This window comes from Gouania willdenowi, chromosome 21 (assembly GCF_900634775.1).
Source record: "Gouania willdenowi chromosome 21, fGouWil2.1, whole genome shotgun sequence".
NCBI lineage: Eukaryota > Metazoa > Chordata > Actinopteri > Blenniiformes > Gobiesocidae > Gouania > Gouania willdenowi.
The window spans coordinates 20310940-20322055 of record NC_041064.1 but is presented as its reverse complement, the minus strand read 5'-3'; the positions used below and the strand labels follow the sequence as shown (position 1 = coordinate 20322055).

General features: G+C 37.3%; 2 protein-coding genes across 2 annotated transcripts; both read left to right on the top strand.

The window, feature by feature from the left end:
- Positions 1 to 859: 859 nt before the first annotated feature.
- On the top strand, positions 860 to 3051 carry LOC114455332 (uncharacterized). The gene is made up of 3 exons (XM_028436506.1): positions 860 to 1595; positions 1755 to 2037; positions 2175 to 3051. The coding sequence occupies exons 1-3, from the start codon at positions 1309 to 1311 to the stop codon at positions 2925 to 2927; spliced, it is 1323 nt and encodes a 440-aa protein (XP_028292307.1). The 5' UTR covers positions 860 to 1308; the 3' UTR covers positions 2928 to 3051.
- A 658-nt stretch (positions 3052 to 3709) lies between these two features.
- Positions 3710 to 11033, top strand: med4 (mediator complex subunit 4). The gene is made up of 7 exons (XM_028436555.1): positions 3710 to 4018; positions 4897 to 4963; positions 6839 to 7009; positions 8231 to 8288; positions 8371 to 8457; positions 8540 to 8671; positions 10139 to 11033. The coding sequence occupies exons 1-7, from the start codon at positions 3945 to 3947 to the stop codon at positions 10309 to 10311; spliced, it is 762 nt and encodes a 253-aa protein (XP_028292356.1). The 5' UTR covers positions 3710 to 3944; the 3' UTR covers positions 10312 to 11033.
- The last annotated feature ends 83 nt before the right edge of the window (positions 11034 to 11116 follow it).

Here is an 11116-nt window from a genome sequence, read left to right as displayed (position 1 = left end):
ACACACACACACACACACACACACACACACACACACACTCTCTCTCTCTCTCTCTCTCTCTCTCTCTCTCTCTCTCTCTCTCTCTCTCTCTCTCTCTCTCTCTCTCTCTCTCTCTCTCTCTCTTTTACTGTAAAATGTTTCCATTTATTGTTTGTTGTTTGAAATTAAAAAAAAGTGACATTAGAAAAAAAGAAAACAATTAAATGGTCAACAGTGATTATTATATTTCAATTTGGTCATTTTATTTAATTGTAATTGTAGAATTATAGATTAAATGCAATCGTTTTGGAGTCCTGCTGCTTAATTATTCACCGCATCAACCAATGCTTTCAGGCTACTGGTGCTGATTTTCCTTGGCCTGTAATAACTGGACACATTATTATTATTTTTTTATTTCTTTCTTTCTTTCTTTCTTTCTTTCTTTCTTTCTTTCTTTCTTTCTTTCAACAGAATCCTGAAAATATGCAGCTCTTTGAAAAGGTTCCTTGTCTGTATTATTGATTAAAAGTGAACGCGTTGAACACTTTCTACTCTTGTGCAACAACTTCACAAGTGGACAATGTTCAAATATACATGAGAGCAATGCATGAAATACTATTTTTCCAATCAAACAAAGCCAGCAATGATTAACTTGTTGCTTGAATCTGTCTCTTGGCCTGAAAAACACATTGCCCTTTTCAGTTTCAGTGTGCAATGATTTTGAATGATGAAAATTTGCTGGTAGCAATCAAGTGCAAGAAAGCAAAGAATATGACCACTGTTGGTAAAATCAAAGTAAGTGGGAGAGAAGAGAGATGAGGATGGAGAAGCTAGGGGCATCATTGCTGTAACATGTCAGTTAGCATTGGGTAGTTACAGTTTTTCTCGATTGCTAAAGCACAATTTCTAGATCTCTGAGCACAATGACCAGTTGCCTAAACACTTTAATAAATCTGGCCTCTAGTTGGCTTAACTATAAACACATTTCACCTCAATCTCCAATTTCACAAAACTCTGAACACATTTGCATTTGCCAAAACACATGTTGCAGAACTCTAAACACATTTGCACTGCTCTAAACACATTCACACTTATGCTAAACACTTTCACACTTGCTAAAACACACTTTTGCTCACACAATGCAAAATGGTAGACTCAGACATCAAAAGTTGAACACAATGAAAGCACGGGTGTCATTGCTTAAACACTGTGACTCAAAATTGAAGACACATGTGACACCATCCATATTGGCCGCTTGAGAATGCACAACGACTCAAAATTGAAGACACCTGCCAATGATGTGACAACACCTATATAGGCCAGTTTAGAATGCACAGTTTGCTGAAGGTGCCAAACGGCAACAGAATGTACAGAGGCGGAGTTCGTGTCAGAGGAGGGCGAGGAGCAGGCCAAGGAGGGCGAGGAGGGAGAGGAGGAGTGCAAGGAGGAAGAGCAAGACAACCACGTACAATCATCACAGATGAAATGCGAGCTACTGTCATTGACCATGTCATTGTCCATGGAATGTCACTGAGAGAAGCTGGACTAAGAGTCCAACCCAACCTCAGCAGGTTCTCAGTGTCCACCATAATTCGGGCATTCAGACAACACAACAGGTATGTACTGTAGTTACTTTGTCTAAATGTTTGTAGCCCACAATCTAAATTGGTTTCACCACATTACGTTTGCTTTGGGAGACTGGACATTTCCATTGATGTTTGTATTGTAGATTGTAAGTCTTTTTTTGAAGAGTGAAAGCATATTTGTTTCTATAGGGTTGAAAGATTGCCACATCATGGTGGAAGGGCTCCCCTATTTACAGCACAGAAAGAGATCCTCATTGTGGACATGGTCCGGGAAAACAACATCATCAGACTCAGGGAAATAAAGGAGAGAGTCATAGCTGACAACATAAATTTTGGAGGTATTGACAGAGTCAGTTTGGCCACCATAGACAGAGTCCTCCGTCGCCAGAAGCTACGCATGAAGCAAGCTTATAGAGTTCCCTTTGAGCGTAACTCGGACAGAATCAAAGAGCTACGTTTCCAGTATGTGCAAGTAAGTATACATACGGGTATACAATGTTGATTGTTCACAGTACAGTGGGTGTACAAGCTCACTGTACTGCACAGTAGCCCACAGTGTACTGTAGTACTCCTTCTGTGACACTACCCATACTCTATTCATTTCCACAGAGAATCTTGAGGTTGGACGCCATGATGAGACAACATGAATACATCTTCCTGGATGAGGCTGGCTTCAACCTCACCAAGAGACGGAGGAGAGGCCGTAACATAATTGGCCAAAGAGCAATTGTGGACGTTCCTGGCCAACGTGGGGGGAATATCACCCTATGTGCAGCCATGACCTCAGAAGGGCTTCTCCACAGGCAGGCTCTCCTTGGGTCCTTCAACACCCAGCGTCTCCTCACATTCCTGGGAGACCTACGGGACATCCTGATTGACCGTGAGCAGCAGAATCTGGTTCCAGCACAGCCTCCTCCCATCTATGTCATCATCTGGGACAACGTCAGTTTTCACCGCACCAACCAGATAAGAGAGTGGTTCAATATACACCAACAATTCCTCAATGTATGTCTGCCACCCTACTCACCTTTCCTCAACCCCATAGAGGAGTTCTTCTCATCATGGCGGTGGAAGGTGTATGACCGGCAACCATATAGTAGAGAGAACCTCCTCAGGGCCATGGACCTGGCCTGTGATGATGTGGGGGATTACTCAGGCTGGGTCCGGCATGCCAGAGCTTTCTTCCCCCGCTGCCTGGCGAGGGAAAACATAGCCTGCGATGTGGACGAGGTCCTGTGGCCTGACCCCACCCGACGACGTGATGCGCAGGCCCGTGCACAGTCCCCCGCACAGCCCCCCCCACAGGCCCCCGCACAGGCCCCCCCACAGGCCCCTGCACAGGCCCCCCCACAGACCCCATAGAACCTCTTTACTGTAAGAATTTGTGACATGTATCCCCATGTATGCTTTTGTTCTCTTTTGAAATTTGTTTTGGAAAAAGTATGTTTGTACAGGTTGTCAATAAATGAGGTTCCCCTAAAAATAATCTGTGACTTACTATTGATTACTATACAGATGTGATTACTATACAAATGATGGGGTACTGAGAACATCACACCCTGAACATTGTGTTTTCAATTTTTATTGAAGTGTGTGATAGATATCCAATAGTGTTTACATTTTTGCAAGCTGTGAGGACCATTTTGTTGTCAAAGTTTGGTTTTGGCCATAGGAGCAACAGTTTTGTGGTGAAAGTTTGTGTTTTGGAGTGAGAGTTTCGTTTTGTAAAGAGACTGCGAGTTTTTGTGGAGCTAGCTTGAGAAAAGTGTTTTGTGTTTAGAGTTTAGAGAAAATGGAGGGCAGTTTCCTGAAATGTGTCCTGACATTCGAGAAAAACTGTAATGGAGAATTTAAGAAAGAATACATGGAGAACATGCAAACTCCACATAGAAATGACCCAAGTGTCCACGTTGGGCTTGAACCCAGGGCCTGCTTGCAAACCTCTAGTCCACCGTGCTGCAGTATTATGCAAATAGTGTAACTTAACCTGGTCAGGTGTTACGTCACATGTAACCTGAAATGGGTACAACACATGATTGGAGGAAAAAACAAAACAACAACACATGATTGGGAAACATGGACTCTGTGATTGCAGCAAAAACAGTGAAAGGTGGGGGATCAGGACTAAAGGACATACCTGCACATGGTGAAACAGGGAAAAGATTCCTTTTTATTAATTTTTTTATTTTTTTACAAAGGACTGGGCTGGCATGGAGAATATGAAAACTGGGCATTGTGAGAGCTAGATTCCAGAAGGTAGCGGTAGTAGATCTTTAAAAATGCAAGAAAGGCCAAAAAACATTAGAAGAAGAAGAAAAGACAAATAGGAAGTTGAAGGATCCACTTCCTGTCCTGCGCAGTACCAGCGAGAGGGAAACCATGTCGACGGCGGCGGAGAAATCCACCAAAGAGCGGCTTCTCTCTGTCCTGGACGATTTGGAGGTTTTATCACGGTAAATATTAAGTTAAAAAAATGTGCTGTGATGAGGAGTGTTTGAGAGTTTATTTTGTGATTGAATAGATTTCGCCAACAGGAGGTTTTTCTCACAAAGTAAACTGACGAGTTCTCATTCAAAACTAGGAGACTAACCAGTCAGCTGTATTTGTAAAGTTTAAATGATTCACATGTCAACTTTACTAAAATAATACAATATTTATTTAATCATTTAGGTAGTTTACAAGTCGGTTATTGTTGAATGATTGCAAATTATAGAATTCATATGTTATAACTACACTATTATATAGCATTCATGCAAAGGTACGTGTTTACTAATAGGTTTAAGCCATCTATTATGCAGAAAGAGGCACGGCCTATTTACTTCATGAAAGGTTGGTGATTTGAGAGTTTGAACTTCAAATATATATGTTAAAATGAATGTACTAAATGAATCCAAAATGTGAAGCAGCTCTTGGAGTGAAAATCTAATTATTCCCAACTATTTAATTTGGCCATTTTGTTTTAACCAATTGATTGACCCCTTCATTTTTTATTTTCTTTATTTCTTTATTTATTTTTGCTAAGATGCCACCAGCAGTTTTCATCCACAAACAAAAGAAAACATCAAAACCAATTAAAGAAGAATTCTACTTATTATACCTTAAAAAAATGTGTTTGGTGTAAATCTTAAATATTGCATTTTGATTTGTTTTTCTCTTGGAAAAGATCATTTTGTCAATAAAATAACTTCTTCTTGGGGAAATATTTGTAAGGAGAACCATAGTGACCATAAAGCTTCCTAAAATACTTTGAAAAATAAATAAGTTTAAATGTATTACTTTGTACATCACAAACTCGTCCTCCATTAATTTTTGCAATTTGTCTTCTTTTCAGGGAGCTGATAGAGATGCTGGCTTTGTCCAGGAGTCAGAAGTTACCTCAGGCAGGAGAAGACACACAGGTAGACCAAACAAAAAGATGTACTGTATGTTGTCACTAGAGAGAACCATTGAGACTCCATGTACTGTACGAAGGGCTCTATTCTCCCATGTGCGTAAGTCCAAAAAGCTATGTACTTAAGTCAGTCGCTGCACGCCATCATCCCAGTTACGCATTGTGGGTAGAGCAGCCCTGAAATGTGGGTGTTCTCATTCAAATCTGGCCTTACACGCATTCTCCGGTGTGCGTAAGTCCTTTTCCTCTTATGCACTTCTAACCCTGGAATAAGTGCAGCGCCCCGATAAGGTGAAACATTATATTGCACTAGAAATATGGACTTAGTTACATTTGAAGCCACACGGACTCGTGCTTCGCGCAGCGCCGATTAATTAAAACTCTGACAGACGCAGACTTCTGTCCACGTTGGTCACAGTGATTCAACTATTTTCATACTATGTCCAACGTAAAGTCACAGTTTGATCCACTACAGAGTGAAACAAGCTGTCATATGCGGATGATGATGGACCACAAACTGTTCCCACACATATTTTAATGAGGCTCAGGTTGCTTTAAAAAATTTAGAATCAGTTGTATATCAGCATATGTATATGGACTTATTAACATTTTTTTCTTGTGTTTTTTGATTACTTTACATTGTTGAGATATTATTTTGTTATAAGAGCATCAAAAAATTGAAGAATATTAAAAATTAAAGACCTATAATGAGTGTTCATATAATTTTACTCATTCATGGTTGTATGAAATGAATTAATGCAAACATATTTGTGATAATCGTAATATTGCAATTATTTCTTTGTGTTCGTGACATCCCTAATCTGAAGTAGGGCTGTGATGATGTGCTTTGGTCCTGATTTGAATTTATCATGATACTTGGGTGCCGATTACGTATTTATTGCGATATAATGGTAACGACTATTGCGCTTTTAATTTCCTTATTTTCATTATATGACAAACTAAAGCTGAATCATACTTTTCTAGAAACAATAAATGGGTCATAGACATAGTTCCTAAACACAATGCACATTGTCAGTCGGTTTGTCGATCTGACATTTATCTCATCTGCACAGGAAAATACACTACACCAAACTATGGTGTTATTCTATGATGACATATGCAGACATGGTAATATATATATATATATACTGTATATATAAATATATATATATATATATATATATATATAGTATATCTATCTCATAATACTGTATTATTGATTATGGAGAGAAATATCTATAATTGATATCGTGAAGAATTAAAAATGTTATGTTGTCGATCGATATTTTCCTCCACCTTTAATCTTACATAATTGAAAGGTTTTCCAACTGTTTAACTCAAATTCGAGTTTTGATTCAATTTTTTTTTTTCAATGTACCTAAAAATGACTGCAGACATCAGAAGTGCAACTTTATTGCTGTCATTGTCCTCAAGAGTTAAAATGCATAGCACAATTCCAAAATAAAAGTAAATGCAGCTCTGTCATTCAACAATTTCAAGCTTTAGGATTTAAGAAGACCAACTAACTTGAAAAATAAAAAAATAAAATAACAAAAGTAAATAAGCTTCTAGATCTAAAATAGAAATTGTATTTTTTCACTTTCACTTTTTTCACTTTTTTATGTGATAGATTATCGTAGATTGATTTCTGAACCAATATATCGATTATTGCAGCATCGTCATATCGTGAGATAATCGTTATCGTGAGCTTTGTATCGCGTATCGTATCGTTAGGTACCCAGAGGTTCCGACCCAACCGCACCATTGGTGTGTGAATGGGGCTAATAATGTAAATAGCTAATAAACTATTCAATGTTGGGTATTAAAGCTCTCTATGAATCAAGTCTGTGTACCATTTGACGTGTTATTATTTGTTACTCAGATTCTGGAGCTGCTGGTGCAGCGGGACAGGGAGTTTCAGGAGCTGATGGACGTTGCACAGCAGCAGGGGAAAGTTCACCAGGAGATGCAGCTGTTGGAGAAGGAGGTGGAGAAGAGAGACAGCGACATCCAGCAGCTCCAGAAGCAGCTGAAAGAGGCCGAACACATCCTGGTGGGTTGGATCATTATTATTATATTTTTTTTGCCTAGTTTGCTTATCAGGACTAACTTGTACAATTAAGTCTCAAAATGTGTTTACTGTTTTGCCCCCCCAACATAAATAAATCAAAAGATCAGTTGATATTTCTCTGATAGTTGAAATACAGTATTATAAACATTAGAAAATGAATTGTTTTTTACAACTTATTATCCTGAAGAGACCCCTGTGAGATGGCAGGTTCAATAACCCTGTACTAGGATGTAACGATTCACTCAACTCCCGATACGATTTGATTCATGATTTATTTTACAAAGTGGAACTGTAGACAAATGATGATTTAAAAATATTTCTTTATTTTTTTGGGGGAAAATACTGTACTATTTTCCTTTTATTTTTCATTGTCAAAAGAACCCCTTCATAAACTATTCAAAACATGCAATTTAACTAAAAATAAATCTTGAATGAAATAAATAAAGGAATAAAAAAAATGAAGAAGAAGCTTGTTAATTTAAATTCTGGTTCTATAGTAAACAATGCAAAACTGCATAATAGTTCCTTTTCTTTTTGAAAGTTCAACTGGAAAATGTATTTTGTGCCTTAACAATTAGACTTTAAAAAAACCAGTCTGCACTGCATTTATTTTAGATAATTGTTTGGACCAACAGGGGGCGGTGGTTGGGTTGCAGCTATTCTGTGCAGTGAAGAAGAGATGCTATGTGCTAGCAGACAGAGCTAATAGAAAAACGGGCCTTTTACAGATATTCACGTAATATTACAGATATTCTTTCGGTGCTAAAGGGGTAAGGAATCATTTATGAAGATGTTTAAGAGTATAAGGCGGCCAGAAAGAAAGTAGTAGCAGATTCCGCCCGCCGCCTCAACATTTGGACAAGAGAAGGATAAATATATGGCGCCCTCTGCTGTTTAAAAAAAGTACTGGGATTCAATTTTCAGATAATCGATTTGAACCGTGATACCTATGAATCGATTTTTAACTGCCTTATGATTAATTGTTACATCCCTACCCTGTACTGATATAAAGTTATTCTGTTAAACATTAAAAGGCACTGATAAGATCTCAGGTTGTAGAGTGGATGTTTTTCTTGAGTTCATTCCATGAGTTTGTTTTTTACCACTAATATTCTGTGTTGATTATTGTTGATGTAACTGAAGACATGATCACCTTGTTTAAAACATTTCTTTCTTTTTTGTTTTTCAATGATTTGATATCAGGCCACAGCTGTTTACCAGGCTAAAGAGAAACTTAAGTCTATTGACAAAGCCCGGAAAGGTAGGATAAACGTCGACGGATGCTGGGATAGTTTTGGGTCAATCGTTCATTTAATTGAGCTTGTTTCTTGCTTTTATTTCAGGAAGTATATCATCAGAGGAAATCATCAAATACGCTCACAGGATTAGTGCCAGTAATGCCGTGTGCGCGCCACTAAACTGGGTACCAGGTACAGACTCACGTCACTGCAACCTACGTTTGGTCGTTGCTTAGTTGGACAGTTTTAAGTTTACTCACTGTTTTTATCTCAGGTGATCCACGCAGACCGTACCCTACCGACCTGGAAATGCGCAGCGGGATGCTGGGTCACATGGCCAACCTGCCAACCAACGGTGTGAACGGACATCTACCAGGAGACGCTCTGGCTGCTGGGAGGTTACCAGGTAAATCTAAAAGGAGAAGAAGGGCTGCCAAACGAACTGGGTTCATAATAATTTAACTAATAACTCTAATAATATTAAGAGGCAGCATTTAAACAGTTTGATGGAGGAAACAATTTGATTAATGATGCTGAAATTGATTAAATAATTCAGTTTTTCTGAGTTTGTCCTCAGATAATACAGCACAGGTAGAAATACCACTGCACTGCATTGGTTTGTGTTAGTTTAAACCAGGGTCGGGGTCGCTTATGTTTTTCAGTCACAATTACGATTTCAATTACCTATGTTCAATTACCATTGCAGTGACCAGCATTTTTTCTCAATTACATTTACATTATAATTATTTTTATCCTCAGAAAGTCAATTACAATTACGTTCTCATCAATTACTAAAGTTCAATTACAATTAATCACAACCTTCCTCTTGTTAGCTTTCTGTTAGCATCTCTTATGATAACAGCTCTTTAATCTGCTGTAAAATACACTATAAAACTGACCTATTATCTAATTTATTTCATATATTGGTTACCTTGTTAGGCTTTCTAATCAATGAAAATATAGGTATTAATATTTTTGGTGTGGACATCTGAGCCTTTTTTGTTATATATATATATATATATTTTTTTTTTTAAATGGTAAAATGTTGGAAAGCTTGATATGAAACTTATTTTATTGATTGTTAACTATATATGTATAGAACTGTAACATGGTTCCCCAATTTAGTGTTCAATCCTAATTCACAATTTTTATAGAATTTTCATGACAATTACCATTACAAAGTCAATTATCTGAACGCAATTACAATTTCATTATGATTATGACAGCAACAGATTTAAAAAATTCAAACTATGATTGTAATTAAGCCATAATTGTAATTAATTATTGTTTACACAATTATAATTATAATTGACCCAAACCCTGGTTTAAACTAGCTGAAGATAGCGCTGGGAAATATATTGAGATTCAAGCTATATCGAGGGTTCTATTTTGGCAATATAGAAAATGACAATTTTTTTAACTTTATAACTTATTTTGTATTTAAGTACTTGTTTTAGGAGTTGCTGCTTTGGCTACTTCTAAGAACATCATGAAAAACACAGTTAGATAGAATGCAGAGTGCTTTTTAACCCAGACTTTCCCCTAAACAAGCCATGCTAAAGAACTCACTCACAGGTGCTGTCCTTTAGAGGAGAAAAAGTCAAAATCGGCACATATTGTGCAGCTGTTTGTTAATAAATGTGCCTGTGTGGCATTTTTAATCAACAAAATGTAACCTAGAATTGTCTTTCTGGTTAGGCTTTAAGTTAGAAATAGAGATATATTATGTATATCGCCATTTTGAGAAAAAATATTGAGATATGAGTTTTGGTCCACATCACCCAGCCCTACTTTACAGACACGATACAGTCATAAAAATATAGAAACATGAATCAATTGATTCTCAATAACCACTTCCTCTTTCACCGTTCAGAGGTCCTCACGCCTCACTACCCCTTTCAGTCGATGGATGTTTCAGTGGGGATGCTACCGCCTCACCATGGCAACGACTTTGGCCTTGAGCCTCCAGGTCACAATAAGGAGAACGAGGACGACGTGGAAGCCATGTCAACAGATTCCTCCAGCAGCAGCAGCGACTCTGACTGAGGCCGAGAGCCAATTAGTGCCTTGGGGGGGTCACCATAGCGAGACGTCTGATTGGATGGTTTAACATTCAGAGACAACACCAGTCATTAATATCAGGGAGAATTTCAAAGTCTAAAGCCTCTTTTGAAAGGTTTGAGACACGCAGTGCAGATGAACTTTTACACCTGTTTGTTGGTAAATAAGTGCATATGTGTGTACAGATAAGTAAAAGTTTTGATAAATGGGAATACAATTGATTAAAAAAATAAACGTTTCATTCAAATGTTGAATAGTTAATAGATTTTGTCAATAATATTTAAAATTTGAGTTGTTATTTTTATTATTTTGGATCTTTTTAAGTATTTTATTTTAAAATAAAATCATTTGGATGTTTTCTTCAAAATGTACCAAGTGATTTTTATTTTTTAAGACCGGATTTTGCTGAAATTTAATGCCAAATGACACAATTAGAATATAGAGGCACACATTTTTTTAAATAGACTTCTATCCAAATAGTAGACTTATATGCAGACACACTTTTTCCAAAACATTAACCCGAGTCTTCATCCTTCATTTTGGAATGATTTGTCAGCGTCTTATTCTTTTTTGGGTCACCATTTACATGCTAAAAATAAGTGGAAGTGTTTTTTGTTTTGTTTTTTCATGCTGTATGAGCCTTCATTAAATACTGTAAATAAGCTTGTACATACTTGAGCATGTAAATAAATACGTTTTTAATACTGTTTTTTTTTTTTGCACCTGATTATTGAGCCTCTCTTTCTCTCTCTCTCTCTCTCTCTCTCTCAATTCAATTCAAAATAGCTTT

Bases quoted from the DNA above. Each gene is read 5' to 3' on its own strand.
- LOC114455332 (XM_028436506.1), top strand. From the start codon at position 1,309: ATGCACAGTTTGCTGAAGGTGCCAAACGGCAACAGAATGTACAGAGGC. The intron at 1,596-1,754 runs GTATGTACTGTA...TTGTTTCTATAG, and splicing joins GCATTCAGACAACACAACAG to GGTTGAAAGATTGCCACATC. The intron at 2,038-2,174 runs GTAAGTATACAT...TCATTTCCACAG, and splicing joins TACGTTTCCAGTATGTGCAA to AGAATCTTGAGGTTGGACGC.
- med4 (XM_028436555.1), top strand. From the start codon at position 3,945: ATGTCGACGGCGGCGGAGAAATCCACCAAAGAGCGGCTTCTCTCTGTC. The intron at 8,458-8,539 runs GTACAGACTCAC...TTTTTATCTCAG, and splicing joins GCCACTAAACTGGGTACCAG to GTGATCCACGCAGACCGTAC. The intron at 8,672-10,138 runs GTAAATCTAAAA...TTCACCGTTCAG, and splicing joins GGCTGCTGGGAGGTTACCAG to AGGTCCTCACGCCTCACTAC.